The 22282-nt window shown below is 41.1% G+C and overlaps 1 protein-coding gene across 2 annotated transcripts in view; it reads left to right on the top strand.

Moving 5' to 3' along the window:
• The window catches only part of PLCB1 (phospholipase C beta 1), an 879212-nt gene that overhangs the window by 676583 nt on the left and 180347 nt on the right, over nt 1-22282 (top strand). For both annotated transcript variants that reach the window (XM_043479648.1, XM_043479649.1), the window contains exons 11-12: nt 3665-3822; nt 16368-16450. In XM_043479648.1, coding sequence (XP_043335583.1) covers nt 3665-3822; nt 16368-16450 — 241 coding nt within the window. The remainder of the gene's footprint in view (nt 1-3664; nt 3823-16367; nt 16451-22282) is intronic.

Genomic DNA, 22282 nt, shown 5'->3' with positions numbered 1-22282 from the left:
AACTTTTCCAACAAAGGTCTGTATAGTTCAAGCTATTATTTTTCAAGTAGTCATGCAAGGATGTGAAAGTTGGACCATAAATAAGGCTGAATGCCAAAGAATTGATGCTTTTGAACTATGGTGTTGGAGAAGACTCTTTTGAGAGTCCCTTGGACTGCAAGGAGATCCTAAAGTAAATCAATCTTGGATATTCATTGGAAGGACTCATGCTGAAATTCCAATACTTTGACCACCTGATATAAGGAGCTGACTCATAGGAAAAACACTGATGCTGGGAAAGATTGAAGACTGGATGAGAAGGCGACCACAGAGGACAAGATGGTTAGATGGCATCACCAACTGAAGGGACATGGGTTTGAGCAAACTCCGGGAGATGGTGAAGGACAAAGAAACCCGGTGTGCTGCAGTCCATGGGGTCACAAGTAGTCGGACATGACTGAGTGAGTGAACAACTACTTGGAGCTGTCATGGTGCCCGTGGGTGTGTCATTTAACTTGTTGATGTGTTACAATGAGTGTACTCTGAGGTCTGAGGTATAGTGGAAGTGGACTTGTTTACCATCTTGGATGTGAACTGGTTCTAATCAGTTTATGTCATGTCCTTGGGCTATGTCATTCTTCTAAAGGTTGTTTCCTACCAGCAGCTTCCTTACCGAAGTTAGTAACACTTAACAAAACATTAATGAAATTGCACATTATCTAGCAGTATTGGATATAGTCAGTAATATACTTAATATCCTAGGTAGTACACAAGAAAATCTGCTCTACTCTTGAATAGCTGTGCAATTGTCTGCAGAGGCTAGCATTTTTAATGAGTTAACCTGATTAATTATTTGAATTCTTTGCTTCTTTAGCTAAAAGTTCAGTTCAGTTCAGTTCAGTCGCTCAGTCGTGTCCAACTCTTTGCGATCCCATGAATCGCAGCACACCAGGCCTCCCTGTCCATCACCAACTCCCAAAGTTTACTCAAACTCATGTACATCGAGTCGGTGATGCCATCCAGCCATCTCATCCTCTGTCGTCCCCTTCTCCTCCTGCCCCCAACCCCTCCCAGCATCAGGGTCTTTTCCAATGAGTCAACTCTTCGCATGAGGTGGCCAAAGTATTGGAGTTTCAGCTTCAGCATCAGTCCTTCCAATGAACACCCAGGACTGATCTCCTTTAGGATGGACTGGTTGGATCTCCTTGCAGTCCAAGGGACTCTCAAGAGTCTTCTCCAACACCACAGTTCAAAAGCATCAATTTTTTGGTGCTCAGATTTCTTCACAGTCCAACTCTCACATCCATACATGACCACTGGAAAAACCATAGCCTTGACCAGACGGACCTTTGTTGGTAAAGTAATGTCTCTGCTTTTCAATATGCTGTCTAGGTTGGTCATAACTTTCCTTAGCTAAAGTAACCCTCCCTTAAGAATAACATATAAATGACCATCATTTCTCCTTCACTCCCACTCTCCCTTTTTCATTTATGCAGCAAAGACCTTTATTAGAACAAACTTTGAGGTTATTATAAATGGCAAATTAATTATCTAGCATCAGAAACTTTCTAGCTTAATTTGTCAGCATTTCTGCTTTTGCAAATATTTGTGTATTTAAAATGCCCTATTTTTTCCAGTAAAGAAAAGTGATTTTGCAAACCTACTTAATCAGCCTTTCCATGCATTTACTAGGGCTCTAGAGAACCAAAAAATGTCACCCTGTTGCTATGCTGATACTGGATGCTGTGAGATGCATATAAAACTAAAATTAAGCCAATAGGTTTAATCCCATTTTCTCTGTCCTTTGTGTCTCCACTGAGCAGATCTTGTCCATTTCAAAATCATTTTGACAGTTTTCATTGATATATCAGTTTTAAATGACTGCTGAAAAAACGGAGGCTTACAGAATATAACTCACAGGAAATCTTTAATGTGGAAAGCCAAAAACTTCCATTTGTGTGTTGATGGTAGTGGGCTAGTTTCAAAACTTATTATTAATCTTTAAAAAAATTTATCAAGGAAATTTCCTGGCAATCCAATGGTTAGGACTTGGAGCTGTAACTGCCATGAACTGAGTTCAAGGCCTGGTCAGGGAACCAAGATCCTGCAATCTGCAAGGTGCAACCATAAATAAATAAATAATTTATCAAGAAATTACAACCTGCCATTGACTTCTTAAGTGAAACAGAAGTAGTTTGGCCTCTACTCCTGCCCACAGATTTCTCAAGTGCTTGTTGACTACAATTCATATCATTTTACTAGAGAATTTCAGTTCTGCTCCCAAGGGTTTTTAATTTTGGTAAATTTTGTCTATTTTCTTTCTTTGTTATTTGTACTTTTGGTGTCATATCTATGAAACATTGCCTAATCTAAGTCACAATAATTTACCTCTACAGTCTCTGTTTAGAGTTTTATAGTTTTAGCCCATACAGTTAGGAGCCTGATTGATTGTGTGTGTGTGTGTGTGTGTGTGTGTGTGTGTGTGTGTGTGTTCTGTATATGATGTAATAGGAACCCAACTTCACTATTTTCCATATGGCAATCCAGCTGTCCTAGCACCACTACTTAAAAAGATGATTTTCTGCAGTGAATTGTTTTAGAACCCTAGATGTCAGTCAGTTTAACATAATTGTGAGGACTTATCTCTGGAGTCTCAATTTTATTCCATTGACCTATGTGTCTAATCTTATGCCAGTACCACTCTGTCTTGATCACTGGAGTTTGTTGTTAAGTTTGAAGCTGGGAAGTCTTCCAACTTTGTCCTTATTTTTTACAATCATTTTTGCTATTCTGGGTCCTTTAAATTTCCATATGAATTTTGGGATCAATTTGTACAAAAAAGACAGATATGATTTTTATGGGAGTTGAATTTGTAAATCAACTTGAGAAGTAGTGCCACCGTAACAATTTTAAGTCTTCTGCTCCAGGAACATGGGATGTCTTTCCATTTAACTAGATCTTGTTTAATTTTGTTAAACAGTCTCTTATAATTATTAGAGTACAAATTTTACACTTCATTTGCCAAATTTAAGTTTATTTCTACAAAGTTATTTCCATTTTGCAAAGATAATGTTTAGCTACGCTAAGTGTTTGTGCCTTGGACAAAAATGACAGAAGGTTTGACTTGTATAATACAATAGCCTGTTAACAATACTTCTTCATAGAGAGGGTCAGAATGACAAGACTGAGTTTTGAAGTTATAATCCTGATCTTCCACTTACCGGCTTTAGGAACTTGGACAAATAAAATGTTCTATGCCATTTTTATTATCTGAAAATAGGCATTTAATAACAAACAGAGTTACATTAGGCAGATTTTTGTGAAGACTGAATGAATTGAATTATATATATGAATATGAATTGAATATATGAATTGAATTATATATGGTAATATATATAAAGTTCAAAGAATTATAACTGGCACATGGTTAACAGTTAATAAACATGAGTTGCTGTTATTGTTACATATCCTTCTAATCTCTCTTCTCCAAACCACTGCTAGGGGGCCGTATTTCCATTTGGGATTATGTTACTACCTTCTGGTGTGTTGAGACAGAAGAAAGGCTGAGAACTACTCAAGGTCTTGAGCTCTTTGTTTTCCCACTGTTGAAGATCTCTTCTAGGAAACCATCAGTGTGTTCTTCACTTTGTGAGAGTCTGAGGTTCATCTTGTTGACATTTTACAGCTGGCCAGCTGGCTGGGAACTCCTCTGTTGAGATGTATCGCCAAGTGCTCCTGTCTGGTTGTCGCTGCGTGGAGCTGGACTGCTGGAAGGGACGAACTGCAGAAGAGGAGCCAGTCATCACCCATGGGTTCACCATGACCACAGAAATATCCTTCAAGGTAGAGTGAATGAATATTACTAAGAGAAGAAGCTAGTGACACCTGACCCCCTTTTTGGGTAAAACCTGCTTTAGCAGGTTTAGCAGTATAAGGGTCACAGTTAGGTCCATAGGTTTATTTAAAATAATTTAAAGTAATCACATTTGCCATTTCTGAGGCTAAAAACTTAGCAGTTTTTACATGAGTGATTGGCATCAGGTGAACTGATCACCAGAATCTAAGGAAGCTGTCTTACAAAAAGAAATATCAATTTATTTGCCTATTTAGCACATTCTTTGTTTTTTAAATTGTATTTCGTCATTGTGAAATACAACATATATAAAGAATGTGCTGTGGTAAGTCACTTCAGCTATGTCTGACTCTTTGGAACCCCATGGACTATAGCCCACCAGACTTCTCTGTCCATGGGATTCTCCAGGCAAGAATACTGGAGTGGGTTGCCATTTCCTTCTCCACAGGAGTAGCATTGGGAGCAAAAAATTTCCAATACCCAGCTTTTAGCCCTGAAACAGTTGGGATGTGATAAAATGAACATCTATCATTTGAGAGGACAGCAAAAAGAACCAAGATTTTCAAAGGACAACCAGGATTCAGTTTAGACAAATGAATTTCTTGATATTTTACTTGACAGCAAAAAAGAAAAAGTTCAGAAGGAATATTTACACCTTAAAATGTATTTACTATGTTGTGAAATTGACTTTTCATGATTTTTGAAGCTTCAGTTCAGTTCAGTTGCTCAGTTGTGTCCGACTCTTTGCAACCCCATGGACTGCAGCACGCCAAGCTTCCCTGTGTATCACCAACTCCTAGAGCTTGTTTAAACTCATGTCCATTTAGTCGGTGATGCCATCCAACTATCTCATCCTCTGTCGTCCCCTTCTTCCGCCTTCAATCTTTCCCAGCATCAGAGTCTTTTTCAATGAGTCAGTTCTTCACATCAGGTGGCCAAAGTATTCTGAAACTTAGGTTCAGTTCAGTTCAGGTCAGTTCAGTCGCTCAGTCGTGTCCAACTCTTTGCGATCCCATGAATCGCAGCATGCCAGGCCTCCCTGTCCATCACCAACTCCCAAAGTTTACTCAAACTCATGTACATCGAGTCGGTGATGCCATCCAGCCTTCTCATCCTCTGTCGTCCCCTTCTCCTCCTGCCCCCAATCCCTCCCAGCATCAGGGTCTTTTCCAATGAGTCAACTCTTCGCATGAGGTGGCCAAAGTACTGGAGCTTCAGCTTCAGCATCAGTCCTTCCAATGAACACCCAAGACTGATCTCCTCTAGGATGGACTGGTTGGATCTCCTTGCAGTCCAAGGGACTCTCAGGAGTCTTCTCCAACACCACAGTTCAAAAGTATCAATTCTTCAGCACTCAGCTTTCTTCACAGTCCAACTCTCACATCCATACATGACCACTGGAAAAACCATAGCCTTGACCAGACGGACCTTTGTTGGCAAAGTAATGTCTCTGCTTTTTAATATGCTATCTAGATTGGTCATAACTTTCCTTCCAAGGAGTAAGCATCTTTTAATTTCATGGCTGCAGTCACCATCTACAGTGATTTTGGAGCCCCAAAAAATAAAGCCTGACACTGTTCCCACTGTCTCCCCATCTATTTCCCATGAGGTGATGGGACCAGATGCCATGATCTTAGTTTTCTGAATGTTAAGCTTTAAGCCAACTTTTTCACTCTCCTCTTTCATCAAGAGGCTTTTTAGTTCCTCTTCACTTTCTGCCATAAGGGTGGTGTCATCCGCATAGCTGAGGTTATTGATATTTCTCCTGGCAATCTTGATTCCAGCTTGTGCTTCTAGCCCAGCATTTCTCATGATGTACTCTGCATATAAGTTAAACAAGCAGGGTGACAATATACAGCCTTGACGTACTCCTTTTCCTATTTGGAACCAGTCTGTTCTTCCATGTCCACTCCTAACTGTTGCTTCCTGACCTGCATACAGGTTTCTCCAGAGGCAGGTCAGGTGGTCTGGTATTCCCATCTCTTTCAGAATTTTCCACAGTTTATTGTGATCCACGCAGTCGAAGGCTTTGGCATAGTCAATAATGCAGAAACTTAGGTTACTATATAGCAATTACCCACTCCAGCATTCTGGCCTGGAGAATTCCATGGACTGTATAGTCCATGGGGTCGCAATGAGTCAGACATGACTGAGTGACTTTCACTTTCACTAAATTTTACAACAGTGTTTAATATGGAAGTGAAGTGAAATGAAGTCGCTCAGTCGTGCCCGACTCTTTGCGACCCCGGGGACTGTAGTCTACCAGGCTCCTCCGTCCATGGGATTCTCCAGGCAACAATAGTGGAGTGGGTTGCCATTTCCTTCTCCAGGGGATCTTCCTGACCCAGGGATTGAACCCAGGTCTGCCACATTGCAGACAGACGCTTTAACCTCTGAGCCACCAGGGAAGCCCCAGTTAATATGGGGTTGACCTTAATTCTGATGAAAATCTTTAGAAGTTTTCTCTGCTCCTGAAGTTGAACACTCTTTTTTTTTTTTTGGTATCTCACTGCTCAGACTTTATTGAGCTGGTGATCAAAGAAAAGCAACAGAAAACTATTCGATTCTATCTCACTGTGGAGCAATGAATTTGGGCGTCAACAGAGCTAAGTTTGAATCTTGTCTTTACTTTTATCAGTTGTGTGTCCTTAGACAAATTATGTTAATTGTTCTGTAAATTAATTTTTCATCTGTAAAACTGATACTATATTACCTTCACCAGGTCATTCATGGGGCGAACACTCAATGTATTTTGGTTTTTCTTTAATGGAAAATCCACGTGTTTTTGTTCCAAAGTGGGGAACACACAACCATTGTGTGGAGTGGATGCAATTTGGGCTCATCCATCTGTTGATGGATGCAGAGGATCATGCAATGGGAGACAGCACATCCAGATGGAACCCTTGTGAACTAGGGGATCGATGGACTTATGCACATATCCACTGCCAGGAGGGCCACTCACAGCCCTGCCCACCACCCCCTCATGAGTCCATATGAGAAGCAGTTGTATTTTCTTAAACATTTATAATCCTCAAGGTTGTTAGAGTTCCTTTAGGGGTAAGGGGGACTCTAGGGGGGATATAAACACCAAGCACATTCTAAGGCATATTTATTTCATGGGAAGCTTCTGCTTCTTGCCTCAGCCATCAAGTCAGCTTAGAATGACTCTCCCTGTTCACTCGACCTTACAAGTGGTCCTTCAATCACGTTTGTGATCCCAGAGTCACGGGCTGGTGAGCAACTATTCCTGGGCTCCAGAAGCACTTTTCAACCACATGCACACCCTTGTTGACAGATTTAGAGACTAAAAAACCAAATCTAGCTCAGAATTCTGCTTCCTCTCTCTGCCTACTTCAGTTGAGGGTGAGGTGCGGCCAAAAAAGAGCAGGAAACTCGTCATCCTGGCGGTTGGTTGGCACAGCTCTGCTTCCTGCCATTGTGTGTTTGCAGGATAGATAATTCTGTCAGAGATGTGAGAGAGTGTCTGGTGGTGGTGGTGGGTGGGGCCAGCCTGTTTGTAGAAACAAAGCAGGAATTCTCTGCATCAGGATTAGGACTTGAGGGAGGTGAGTGAAGTGTCTTACATGCAAAACTTATGGAGGTGTCTGTTCTCACTGGTGTGTAAATGCAGAGGTGGCATCTGAAATTGAACATCTCTTTAAGTTTTGCACTTAGGCACCTCATCTGCCTCACCCAAGTCCCAGCTGCGCTCTGCCTGGTTATCAGCATGCAGCCTGCTTTTCCAGAACCCACTGTGTGCAGTGACTTTTTCATAAAGGAAGAAGGGAAACGGGGCCCCGGCCCCATGCTCTTTCACCCGCAGCGCCCCTGGCCATGACTCCCTGGGCCACAGCTCCATGGGCTCTGTGCCATTCCCTGACCAAGTGAGGCAGGGGCACCTCACAGCCTCTGCCTGAGATGGCCTTCCCCCAGTTATCTGCATGGCTCACCTCTTAACTCCTTGAAAGTGTTAGTCACTCAGTCATGTCTGACTCTTTGCGACTCCATGGACTACAGCCTGCCAAGCTCCTCTGTCTTTGGAATTCTCCAGGCAAGGATACTAGAGAGGGTTGCTATTCCCTCCTCCAAGGGATTTTCCTGACCCAGGGATCAAACCTGGGTTTCTTGCATTACAAACAGATTCTTTACCATCTGAGCCACCAGGCAACTCCTTGAAGCCTTTCTCAAATGCCACCTTCTCAAGGAGGCCTCCTGGGACCTATTTAATACTGTGATCAGCCATCACACCCACTCCCACCTTCCTGGTCTGCTCCCCATCACTTTATTTCTTCCATTTACCAAGTGGCACCTTCTAACACTCTGCTTAATTTACTCAATTATTTATTGAGTTCCTTCTTTATTGGCTGTGTGTGTGTGTGTTCACTCAGTCATGTCCAACTCTTTGTGACCCATGGACTGTAGCCCACCAGGCTCCTCTGTCCTTGGAATTTTCCAGGCCAGAATACTGGAGTATGTTGCCATTTCCTTCCCCAGGGAATCCTCCTGCCCCAGGGATTGAACCTGTGTCTCTTATATCACCTGCATGGGCAGGCGGATTTTTTACCATTAGCACCATTAGCTGTGTCCTTCTAATAGCATTGAGCACCATAAAAATAGGGATCTTTGTTTTCTAATCTGTCCCAAGCACTTTAAAAAGAATCTGACAAAGGGCCTTCCCTGGCAGTCCAGTGGTTGAGACTTCACCTTCCAATGCAGGGGGTGTGGATTCGATCCCTGGTTGGATAGCTAAGAGACCACATGCTCATGGCCAAAACACCAAAACATGAATAGAAGCAGTGTTGTAATAAATTCAATAAAGACCTTTAAAATGGTCCATAAAAAAATCTTTTAAAAATTTTTTAAAAAGAACTGGCATATAATAAGTGCTGGTGAAGGGAAGCCTGGCATGCTGCAGTGGGGTCACAGAGAGTTGGACATGACTGAGCAACTGAACAACAATATTTTTTTAATTAATTTATTTTTTATTGAAGGTTAATTGCTTTACAGAATTTTGCCACTTTTTCCATCCCTGATGGCTCAGACTGTAAGGAATCTGCTTTCAGAGTGGGAGACCTGGGTTTGATCCCTGGTTTGGGAAGATCCTCTGAAGGGAAAGGCTAACCACTCCAGTATTCTGGCCTGGAGAATCCCATGGACTGAGGAGCTTGGTGGGCTACAGTCCATGAGGTCTCAAAGAATCAGACACAACTGAACAACTAACACTTTGTCACTTTATTTCCATCCCCAAGCAAATAGACAAATTATAGTGGAGACTTCATTTTTAGTCTTTCTTGCCTCTGTTCATCAGGTAGATGAATTTTGTCTTTCTCCGTTTTTGCTGTAAAATTCCATATGTTGATAGGTGGTGAAAAAGTTCTCTCAATGTTTGCCTGTCTGGGCTAGCCTGTATATTTGGGTCTGATTTGCATGGTGTAATTAGACTATATTCTATAGCCACAGTGTGTATTGCAGCAGCACAATAAACCAAGTGCAAAAGTCCATCATTTTTATGTCACACAGTTTATCTGCTTTCAGTCTATGTGATCTGGAAAGCTTTGTGAGGTCTATGATATATCCCCACAGCAAAAGTTCCTATTGGCATTTACCGCCTATTTATTGTTGGGCCAAAATAAAAAGGTGTGTTCTGGGAAAGTGGACATGCTGTAATTCAGCCTCTTTATGGAGGACTTTTTATTTTGCACTCTGGATATTTATTACACACCCCATATATCTGCCCGCTGGTGTCTTTGCCTCACTGCCTTAGTCTCTCCAATGGTCACGGCATAGTAATTCGCCGTTTGGTCTGCATTCTCTCTGCTCCCATGCAGTCTCCTTCCTCCCACACTGGACGCCCACCCGTCTCCTCCACCCCCAAGCTGCTCCTCCCCCCTACCCAACCCCAGGCAGCTCCTCTGTAACCAGCAATTACATAAGATGGAAAACAGAGTCAAGTGATAAAGTATATAATGAAAATATATTAAATTTGAGTATGTGGTTAAATGGAGCATTTCTGGAAATAAACCATCATTCTCTGAGAGAAGTAATAATAATTTAGGGTGCAATTTAACTGATACATAAATGCTCACATAAAATGGATATCCAAATACACCCTGCTATTTTCTGTCAAGGATAAAGGACTTCAAGGGCAGTTTTTCCCACTGGAAGCTAGTAATTGAGCCATATAGTGTATAGATTATTGGATCCAGTATTAGACCTATGAAAAAAAAGATTTGGCTTAATAAGCAGCAATCAAGCAGTAAGGTACTTTCAGGCCTATGGTCTACTAAGGACAGCTTATGTGAAATAACCAAACTTAAAAATTATGACTGGTCTCGTCCTCAGCAATCAAGTTTTCCATGCAAAGTATTCCAAAGCTATGAAAAACCAAAAGCCTCCAAGGGAACTTTTTTTTTAAGTTCTCTCAAGTCAAATTGTTAGGGTTTCCCAGGTGACTCAGGGATGAAGAATCCTTCTGCCATGCAGGAAATGCAGGTTCGATCCCTGGGTCAAGAAGATCCCCTAGAGAAAGAAATGGCAACCCACTCCCAGAAGGAAAATCCCATGGACAGAGGAGCCTGTCGGGCTACAGTCCATGGGGTTACAAGAAGAGTCAGACACAAGTTAACAATTGAACAACAACTAGTAAAATTGTAAGATGAAATTCAGTAAATGTTTAAAGGTTCAAGAAGGTTTCCAAGGCTAGAGTTCTGGTGGAGATGGGGAGAGGGAGGAGGGCGAGGCTGGGAGGAAGAGAGCAAGGAGACTGTTGAGGTTCAGAGTGCAGTTCTGGAGCTGCCGGCTGGGGTTCCGGCACTGCCTGCCTGCACTACCAGAGGAAGCTCTTACAGATCCAGCCCCTTTCTCAGGAGCATATGGGGGTGATAACAGTGCTCACCTTCTAGAGGTGTGCTGAGCTTAGTCGTTCAGTTGTGTCTGACTCTTTGCAACCCCATAGACTGTAGCCCACCAGGCTCCTCTGTCCATGGGGATTCTCCAGACCAGAATACTGGAGTGGGTTGCTGTGCCCTCCTCCAGGGTATCTTCCTAAACCAGGGATCGAACCCTGGTCTCCCGCATTGCAGGTGGATTCTTTACCAACTGAGCCACCAGGGAAGAATTCAGTGACCCTACTTAATATACAACATGGCTTAGAATGATGCATGGTACATAGTGAGTACTCTATAAATGTTAGCTACTGACATTATAATTGAAACTTTTAAAGCCACACTTTTAAATAGTAGCAGTATTAAATATGCAACGCGTTATTAAGTCAGGGTGAAGGTGGGGACTGAATGAAGTCATTTGTAGAACTGTCATGATAGAAGATGTGGGGAGTGCCCAGACACAACGTTCGGCCTCCATTTCACCTCTAGGAAGAGGCCAGAAGGCCGCACCACATGGTAAATGAAACACAGCCCAGTCTTGGTAAGAGGCCCAGTGGGAGCTGAGAAGGGGGTAACTGGTGAGTTTGGAGGCTTCAATGTGAACATGGGGCCCTCAGTCAAATGCAAAGACCAAATATATACAATATCAGGGTCAGGAAGGGGGGAGGCAGGATACATGAGGGGCTTGCCTAGTGGGTCAGATGGTAAAGAATCCACCCCCAATGCAGGATGAATCCCTGTATGGGGAAGATCACTTGGAGAAGGGAATGGCTACCCACTCCAGTATTCCTGCATGGAGAATTCCATGAACAGAAGAGCCTGGTGGGCTACAGTTCATGGGGTCATGAAGAGTTAGACACGACTGAGTGACTAACACTTTCACTTTCTCAGAATAAATGAGTCAAGAAGGTCTAGGAAACCTAGAATTCAGCAACATTTCAGAGCACACCAGAATCTCTACTGTGGGACTAGAGAGAATGCCACCCAGAGAACAAGAAAGACAGGTGAGGACATGGACTCTCTACAAATGTGTGTGAGAGTGGGCCCAGAAAAGACATGGGCACTTCACTGGTCAAACACAAAGAGAGATAGGCCCTTGGGTTTTCACTCACCTTCAGGCCTCTTATTGGCCTAAATGGTGATAGGCAGGTCTGGAATTCAGTTCAGTTCAGTTGCTCAGTCATGTCCGACTCTGCGACCCCATGGACTGCAACACGCCAGGCTTTCCTGTCCATCACCAACTCCCAGAACTTGCTCAAACTCATGTACATCGAGTCAGTGATGCCATCCAACCATTTCATCCTCTGTCGTCCCCTTCTCCTCCCACCTTCAATCTTTCCCAGCATCATAGTCTTTTCTAGTGAGTCAGTTCTTCGCATCAGGTGGCCAAAGTACTGGAGTTTCAGCTTCAGCATCAGTCCTTCCAATGAACACCCAAGACTGATCTCCTTTAGGATGGACTGGTTGCATCTCGTTGCAGTCCAAGGGACTCTCAAGAGTCTTCTCCAACACCACAGTTCAAAAGCATCAATTCTTTGGCACTCAGATTTCTTTATAATCCAACTCTCACATCCATACATGACTACTGGAAAAACCACAGCTTTGACTAGATGGAACTTTGTTGGCAAAGTAATAATGTCTCTGCTTTTTCACATGCTATCTAGATTGATCATAGCTTTTCTTCCAAGGAGCAAGGGTCTTTTCATTTCATGCTGGCAGCCACCATCTACAGTGATTTTGGAGCCCAAAAAATAAAGCCTCTCACTGTTTCCATTGTTTCCCCATCTATTTTCCATGAAGTGATTGGACCGGATGCCATGATCTTAGTTTTCTGAATGCTGCATTTTAAGCCAACTTTTTCACTCTCCTCTTTCACTTTCATTAGGAGGCTCTTCAGTTCTTCGAAGCCTGGCTTGGAGAATTTTGAGCATTACTTTGCTAGCATGTGAGATGAGTGCAATTGTGCAGTAGTTTGAACATTCTTTGGCATTTCCTTTCTTTGGGATTGCAATGAAAACTGACCTTTTCCAGTCCTGTGGCCACTGCTGAGTTTTCCAAATTTGCTGGCATACTGAGTGCAGCACTTTCACAGCATCATCTTTTAGGATTTGAAATCGCTCAACTGGAATTCCATCACCTCCACTAGCTTTGTTCGTAGTGATGCTTCCTAAGGCTCACTTGACTTCGCATTCCAGGATGTCTGGATCTAGGTGAGTGATCATGCCATCATGGTTATCTGGGTCATGAAGATCTTTTTTGTATAGTTCTTCTGTGTATTTTTGCCACCTCTTCTTAATATCTTCTGCTTCTGTTAGGTCCATCCCATTTCTGTCCTTTATTGAGCCCATCTTTGTATGAAATATTCCCTTGATATCTCTAATTTTCTTGAAGAGATCTCTAGTGTTTCCCATTCTGTTGTTTTCCTCTATTTCTTTGCATTGATCACTGAAGAAGGCTTTCTTATCTCTCCTTGCTATATTACCTGTAATCCATACAGAAAAAGCAGCTCCAATCTGAGATATCACTAGGCTCATTGCAATCAGAAAAGGAAAATGGCAAAAGCCAAGATGGCTCTTTAAGACCCTGTTCAACAAAACCCTGTGTCATTTTCAGACGCATTTCAGCAACCAAAACAAGACACAAGGCCATGCCCACTGTCCACAGATATCACAGGAAGGGGAGTGAATATGTGGGGATGATGACAAAATCTATCCTAGCAGTTATTACAAGTGTTTTTTGACCAGGATGATAGAGGTGGAGGTGCTAATATTTTGTTATATTCCAAATATACATTTGGACAGGACTACAGATGAATTAAAAGATGTGATAGAAAGAGGAATCAAACGTGGCTCTAATGTGTTTTGCCTGTAGCCAATAAAACAGCGCCAAATGTAGGAAATAAACAAAATCTATCCCTTTTACCCCATGTTTGCTACCCACTTCCCTTATGATACCTATTTGCAATTCTTTTTTTTAAATTGAAGTATAGTTGATTTACAATGTTTTGCCAATCTCTGCCATACAATATGACTCAGTAATATACATACATACTTTCTTTTTTTATATTCTTTTCCATTATGGCATAATGGAGATTAGATATTAGTTCCTGTGCTATACAGTAGGATCTTGTTGTTTATCCATTCTATAAGTAATAGTTTGCATCTACCAACCCCAAATTCTCAATCCACCCCTCTCTCTCTCTCCTCTCTGCTTTGGCAACCACAAGTTTCATCTCTATGTCAGTGAGTCTGCTTCGGTTTCATAGATAGGTTCATTTGTGCCATATTTTAGACTCCATATATAAGTGATATCATATGGTATTTGTCTTTTTCTGTTTTAATCAGTATAATAGCCTCTAGTTGCATCCATGTTGCTACAAAAGGCATTATTTTGTTCTTTCTATGACTGAGTAATATTCCATTGTGTATATATACCACATCTTCTTTATCCATTCATCTGTCAACAGACAATTAGGTTTCTTCCATGTCAGCTGTTGTGACTAGTGCTGTGCAATTCTTTCGAGGCCTTTGATCTTAGGTGGCTAAGGTCATTAGCTGCATGGGAGTTAGCAAAATAGTTAAGAGCACAAACTCTAGAGTCAGACAGACTTTCCTGGGGTTTCTTGGACTCTCTTCTCTGTAACCTTGGGCATATTGGTTAATATCTCTGAGTTTTCATTTTATAATCTGTAAGATGATATATAGTATTTTCCTTAGGGAATGTTTATGGCATAAGATAAGATCTTTGTCTGGAATGTAAACACTCATCTAATGGCAGCTATGTTTGTATTAGTTGGGTTTAGGGTGAATGGAGAGGGAGGCATCAGCAAGGTGAGTAACCTGGGTTCCCTTGAGACTATCTGCCCATCACGAGCTACGTCCTTTACCTCCTCTCTCTGCATCCTCACAACAAGCTTGTGGAATGAGGCTTATTACTCCCACTTTGCAGGCCAGCAAGCTAAATGTACGGAGGTATTAAGTGATTTTTCTCAAGGTCACATAGCTTGTAAGGTTAAGAAGAAGGATTCAAATACAAGCCTGTTTGAATCCAAAGCCCACACTCAAATAAATCAAATAAAGAGTTTAAAATCTGACCATTGCTTGCTATTTATAGCACACTTATTTTTGATGGTATCAACTAAAATAATGTATGAAAGGCAATCTGTGAATTCACTCTTAAGAAACAGTGAGTGATTCTTTTGCTCCATGCAGTCAATTCCTGCTTAGAGGATATATGCAAATGCAGTCCAGAATTGGAAAGCCTTATTTATACTCTGCAGCCAGAGAAATAGCTTTCTGGCATGGATAGAAAGCAAGCTATGAATTCTTCAAGGAAGGTAGAGAAGATAATAGAAAGGCCTCAGGCATAAGGAATCAGAGTAAAAATTCCTACTTAGAAGGAAAATATGTAAAGAATAAATGCAAACAAAATTTTTAAAAAAAAGGATGCAAAGCCACAAGAGTATTGACAGTGATATAATTAAAAATAAATGATATCTATCCTTTAATACCAGCTCAATAAGGAAAACATTTTGAAAAACTAATGTCCAAAGTTGGTGACTATGCATTGAAATATGGTCTATTATTCTAGGCAGTCTAAGATGAAAAGTAATTTGGAGAAACACAGAAGACTGGGAAAATTTTCCTATTTTTAATTTAATAATTCCCCTTCTTAGAATTCATTCTTTAAAAATAATTCAAACTTTAAGGGAGAAAATGAAGAGGTTCTTTGGAGAATTATTTGAATGATAGCTCTTAAAATATGTCTGTCCAACAATTGAATAGTGGTTAAATAAATTATGATACTGCCACTCCCTAAAACTGTATACAGATATTAAAGCTGTGACCTATACATTAAAAAAAATAGTTGAAAAATGAAGTACTGACACATATTACAGAATGGATGAACCCTGAAAGTAGGCTCAATGAAAGAGGCCAGACATAAAAGGCCACATGTTGTATGATTCATTTATTTGAAATGTTAGGAGTAGGTGAATCTATGGGGACAGAACATGGATTAGTGGTTGCCTATGTCTGAGTGTGTGGGATGGGGTTGGAGAAATGTAGAGTGTAGAGCTAATGGGGACATAGCTTTGTGGGGGGTGATTAAAATGTCTTAACTTAGGTTGGGGAGATGATTGCAAAGTGTGAATATTAAAAATTTTCAGCTGTATACCTTGGATTAATTATATCTCATAACAATATTAAAAATACAAATAAAATATTTACTAAGTTATGCAAATACATGAGAAACAAATGTAGAAATAAATGTAACAAAATGCCTGCCAGTGATTTTATTCAACAGATGAATTTATGGATGAAAAATTTAGTCTTCTCTTTGTCCAAAATTCTTATAATGAGATTAGATTTCTTTCATTATTTAAAAAAAATAAATGTAATTACCAAAGAGGAGAACTATTCCCCTTCACAATTATGACTCCCCTCCACCCAAATCCAGTTTTCTTTCTTTTATCTTACTAAGATAAGAGTAGTAAAATTTACAGTCCAGGAGCCTGCAAATCCCCTCTAGCCATTTTAGGCCATTTGATACAATTCTATGAGTGAAAAAGACAATGGTATTAAAGGGTTTAACCTAAAAAAATAGACACATTAAACTTCTGGCTTATTGAATATATATGTTCTCATTTTTAGGAAGTGATCGAAGCCATTGCTGAATGTGCATTTAAGACTTCACCTTTTCCAATTCTACTTTCATTTGAGAACCATGTGGACTCGTAAGTATTCAGCACATTCAGTAGGGAGTCTTTTCTCCAGATAGAGCATGTTTAGTCATTGTTCATCAGATTTAAGATATTTGGCGTGATTAATGGTGTTCCTCAATTAAGCTGTATATTAAGTGGCACGTGTTCATCTGTATATGATGCGATTCGTTGGTTTAAATTTCACTAACATTAGAATGATCCACTGGACTTGTGGAATCCATTTTCTTGCCATGGTAGGATTTTAATTTAAGGACTCCTCTTTTTACAGTGAAATGAAACCCATTTCCTTATATAATACGTGTCTCTATTTCAGTGGCTGCTCTTATAACCCTCCTTCATTAGCTCTTTCTACTGTGTGCAAATTTGTAGTCAGTTTTGCCACCCTAAAATGGCCGGTTCTGTACACACTAGAGCTGATGGAGGGTGAATTAAATATATTAATTATATTTTGCCACTTTGTACTTACACAGAACTCAGACCACCAAATTCTCCCTCCTTCCTATTTTTGTTGGTTTCCCGTTTGCTAATATTTGTAAATATTTTATTTCAAAACAATGTGAGCTTTTTGCTGAGCCACATAAAGAATAAGTAACTTTTACTTACCTCTTTCATTCATTTTAAGGCAGAGGATCAGAGTTAGGCACATTTACATCAGATATGTACATATTAATTTATCATACAGTTACTCAATCTAAAGAGCTTCAACATGAAAGATTCTCATCTACATTGAGTCAAAAGTCAAGAAACTAAAATTCTAGTCTCTGGAATTAATGTCTGAAGACTAGTCAGACACTATGGTCACTAGTAGTGACCGTCACTGCTCACGAGAGCATTTGGGAAGCTCTCTGTTTCTTTCAACCACCTAAGCCAGTTTTCTCCATAAAAGCCTACAACACCTATCCCAAGTTGTCCCACAGATTTCTTAGATCCCTTTTTATCTTCCTTTCAGTAGAAAATCTTTCCCAGGCCACTGATTCCCTTTGTCCAACTAATTTGCACCACAGGCTTCAATTCATTAATTCTTAAAGAATTCACTAAACCTTAAAGAACCAGTTAGGTAGTGACCAAATTTCAGCTCGAGCAATTTCAAAATAGTTAAATCATTTGTTTATACATATGTGGAGAGAGACCTTATTTAGAAGTAACCAAATTATAATTATTTGTATCTCTAGTTTACCCTCGGGAAATCCATACTACATTTACCAGCTCATGACTCTATTTCATTAGGAAACAACCATCCAGTGAATAATGTAATCATTTGGCACATAGTTTTTCTAGTGCTCCAGCACTCCTGAGGGGCAGCTGGAGAGAAAAGCATTTATTCTGTTTCATTGCAGTTTCTTTTCTAATGAAAGGAGAACCTCTTCAGTTGCTGTATTTATAGTACTTCACTTGCTGTGACAACTTTGATGTGCATGTGACTTTCCTCATCTCGGCCCATCTATTTGTAATTGGGCTCTAACAATGACTTAGCACCTTTTTTTCAAGAACCATACTTCCTGGAAAGATTGATGTATCATTTCCTTTTTCCAGAAATATCTCCAAGTCTAGTGCATTCATTTTCTTCAAGAAACATTTCTATATAAATTAGACAAAATGAAAAATTCTGGTACCATCCTTGAGTCTCATAAACTTGAGTGTCCACCCCTGAGTGTCACTGGACTTTGCCACGTAGCCAGAGAGGCATCAACAACTACCAACACCACAAACTAAACAACAGCTAATATTTATTGACTATATATTATGTGCCAAACAAGGGTCCAAGCATTAACTCATGTAACCTCACCACAAACCCAGGTGCTCCTAGGAATAGATATTTTTATCATTATCCATATTTTAGAAGTGATGAAACTGAATCCCAAAGAGGGTGAGTACCTTGCCCAAGGCCATGCAGCTCAAATATTAGAGTGGGGATTTAAATTTGGCTAATGTGGCTTCAAAACTCATCTGTTTAAGCAACACCATCCCCAAGCCTAAACCAAAGGATCATGAGCATTCCAAACATGGATAAAGACAAGCAGAGCATCCCACAAGGCAACAGCCTGCAAGTGGTCACATTTTTGTGGCTCATGACCTTAACCACAGCATATTTTTTTAGTCTTCAACCCCAATCATACAGAGAGCCAAACTGAGCATGAAAACTAAACCTATATTGGACATAAAAAAAGATTGTCCCCTAATACAGCCCTTTCAGGTTGAAAAAAAGTAAAAAATTAAGCTACTAAAAGTTTATTAATAATTCATGAATAACAAAAGAAATCAGGAAAACAGCCTTCCTAGGATGCTATGAGATGATGGAATGGCAGTGAAATCCTAAGATGCTGAATTCTATTGTGGGAGGAAGTTTTTTGCTTCCTATTTCCATTGTCCTTGAGCCTCACACACATATCAACATCATTCAGCCACAGTTCTTTCCTGAAGGGCTGTCACACACCCAAAGAAAATTGACAGGCTTCCCCTTTGCTGGTAAAACCTTGTGCTTGACTCATGGGCCGTCCCACCTCATTGCTGAACAAACCAGTGGTGGATACCATTCATAAGTTATAGCACTCTTCTCCACTGAACTAGATACACCCTCAGAATCTTACTCAACACAGGGACACACATACCCAAAACATCTGAAACCTATATGCCATCTCTAGCAACAGTTAGTTTTTCCCTCCTTTGTGCTGTGTATACAAAATGCCAGAATCAGAACCCTAGTCCCAGCCCACTTGAGCCATGCCTTCAAAACAAACCCACATTGGAAAAAAGAAGGAAACCTCTGATTTTTTTTTTTTTTTGGTTTTCTCTCCTAATATTTGAAACTACCTATCCATGAGTAACAAGGAGAAATCTGCCGTGAGCAGCTGACAACTTTTCTTCCACCTGCTATATCACAGTCCCATAAAATGCAGAATTCCTGAGCTTCACCTCCACGCCTGTATTTGAATTTGTATAAGTGAGACTTTGAATCATATTTTTTTACAAGCCCCAGTTAACTGATGGGCCACCTAATTTGTAATTTGTAAACTAGCATTTTCACTAAAAGAATTCTCCACTACACTCAAGTGAAGAAACCACTACATCTGGTTCAGCCACAGAGAATGTGAGATTTTGGATGAAGTCCTTAATTGCCAGCAGTTGTAAATCCTTCATATATAAGAAGGATTTGTAAATCCTTTATCTATATTTCATATATAGAGAAGGAGGTTGGTTTAGTTCACCTTGGATGATGTGGGCTTGCTCCTTGGTCAGAAAACTGATCACCTTGCCAATGTTTTAAAATGTCCATATGGGGCTGGTGTAGCCTGAAACTCAAAATGTATTTGTAAATATTTTCCTCTCACTTTATCTCCATGAGAGCCAGTGTTGATGTTCTAAACGCTTTAGGATTGTTTTTTTTTTTTTTTCTCTCTCATGGTAAATGTAATGTCTTCTTTCTGCAATTAGAACCCACAATTAAAGTTGCTTTGTTCTCCTCTGACTTCTGCTCAGTTTGCTTTCTGTTTCAGTTAGGTTCCCTGCCAGATGGGCATGTGTATTTGATCTTCAAACACATTTTCCTTTATCCCTGGACACCTGCCTCTTGTTCTCCCCATCTTGGCTCATGGTGAAGCAGGTTTCAGAGTTTAGGTCAGACACAGATCCTTGCTCTCCAAAGTGTGGTTGATCCATGGACCAGCAGCATCTACATGATCAGGGAGTTTGTTAGAGATGCAGAATCTCAGGTCCTACCCCAGTCTTTGCCTCAGAATCTTCATTTTCTTAAGACCCCAGGTGATTTGGTGAAGTGTTAGAGCAAGCTCTGAACACTGAGGTTCACTAACCAGCTGTTTCTTACCTGAAGGCTTGTTACAAATGCAAGTTCCAAGGCTCCACCGCCAGCTCAGTGAATCAGGGGTTGGGGATAGGGCTCTGGCACCTGCAGCATTAAAAGCCCAGGTGATTCCTTAGTGGAATCGAGTAAGATTTTGGTTTAGCAAAATCCTCCCCAGGGTCTGATTTGGGGACCGCATGACAGAGGACAGAGTCTTCCTGCCACCTGTTTAGGGACACCTGGAACATCACCCTGAAGTGATGAGTACAGCTCCACTAGAGTGGAGTGAGAAGACAGCTCCACTAGAAATCCCAAAAGCAGGGTGTTAGGGAATAAATCCTTCCTTTTCACTCCAGGCTTCTGAACGAAGGAACTTGGGGCTCTCAAGTTCCAACCCTCAAGGAAAGTGACATCCTTGAGGAACCTGGTGAGTTAGTTCACTCATCACAGTGGTTCTCCAACTTGAGTGTATATGAGAAGACTCCAGAGGGGGCCTCTTGAGACCCCTGAGCCCTGTTCCTTTCTTTCCTTCCTTTCTGACTCAATACCTGAGATTCCAACACAGAATTTGCCTGTCTTCCCAGGAGGCCTTGAATCTGCTTTTCTACCCAGCTCCAAGCCCTGTTGATGCTGCTGATCTGTGGACCACAGTTGGAACAGCAAAACTCCATTTAATAGCATCATTCCATGAAAGTGAAGTGGAAGGGTTGGACAGTTTCTTTTGTGCGACCTGGAAAGTATAGTTGTTGTTGTTATTCATATTGTGGTTGTTGTTCATGGACCACAGCCTTGCCATGGTGAAGGGGCTTGTGTAACTCAATGAAGCTAGGAGCCATGCAGCGCAGGGCCACCCAAGACGAATGAGTCATAGTGAAAAGTTCTAACAAACCATGGTTCACTGAAGGAGGGGATGGCAACCCACTCCACTCGCCTGTAGAACCCGTGGGCAGCATGGAACAAGTAGGCCCAGTCTCAATGGGCTTGTCTCATCTACAGCTGCAGAGCCTGCTGGCTTGGTGGAGCCCTGGGACCAGCTGTCTTTTGGGCAGAAGTGTCTGAACTGTAAATGGCCAGGGATGCTCTGCCAAATCAGCCACTTTTCTGCTTGTCCCTCAACTATAACACGTTATCCTTTAACAACCACCCCCAGTGTTTTTAGGGTCAGTGCTCCAGTTGGCAGGGCTTCCTCCACTGGTGACACTGCTGGGAGAACTGCAAGATATTCCAAAGGCTGCATGAGTCGCACAGGATAATCCCCAACTGGTGAAAACGGGTGTGATGAGAATTTGGGAGTTGTCATGTAGAGTTCTGCAAGTTTTGTGAAGCTCTGCTTTGCCTTCCCTTGCAGTCCAAGAAGGTAGTGAACTTGGGCTTGTATGGGAAGCCCAGAGAACTCATTTGACACCTCCCCCAAATATATGCTTTTTAGAAAGAGGATATGAAGAGTGCTTTTCCCTATGGATCCATTGCAATATGATTTGAACCCCCAAAACATCCCCCTTCCCAGGAAAAAGCACAGTCCATGATCCAGGTATAATAGTCATGGTAGAAGGAATGAAAATTAGAATCACATTTGTTAATTAATTTGAACTATAGTAAAGTTTTATTACTTACTTATTCTTACTACATCCCCAGTTCTGCTAAAATGTACTAACAATGCAGCACATAGAGACTATTGGAAATCAAGTCCCACAGCCTGTAGATCAAAATCACAGTCCATAAAACCTGATGGAATTGGATACCTTTACAATGGTATTTGGAAGGAAAGTTGTGACCAATCTAGATAGCATATTAAAAAGCAGAGACATTACTTTGCCAACAGAGGTCCGTCTGGTCATGTGTGGATGTGAGAGTTGGACTGTGAAGAGAGCTGAGTGCCGAAGAATTGATGCTTTTGAACTGTGGTGTTGGAGAAGACTCTTGAGAGTCCCTTGGACTGCAAGGAGATCCAACCAGTCCATCCTAAAGGAGAGCAGTCCTGGGTGTTCATTGGAAGGACTGATGTTGAAGCTGAAATTCCAGTACTTTGGCCACCTCATGTGAAG

This window comes from Cervus canadensis, chromosome 10 (assembly GCF_019320065.1).
Source record: "Cervus canadensis isolate Bull #8, Minnesota chromosome 10, ASM1932006v1, whole genome shotgun sequence".
NCBI classification, from domain to species: domain Eukaryota; kingdom Metazoa; phylum Chordata; class Mammalia; order Artiodactyla; family Cervidae; genus Cervus; species Cervus canadensis.
Note: the sequence above shows the minus strand (reverse complement) of the source record. Positions and strands in the feature narration are given on the sequence as shown.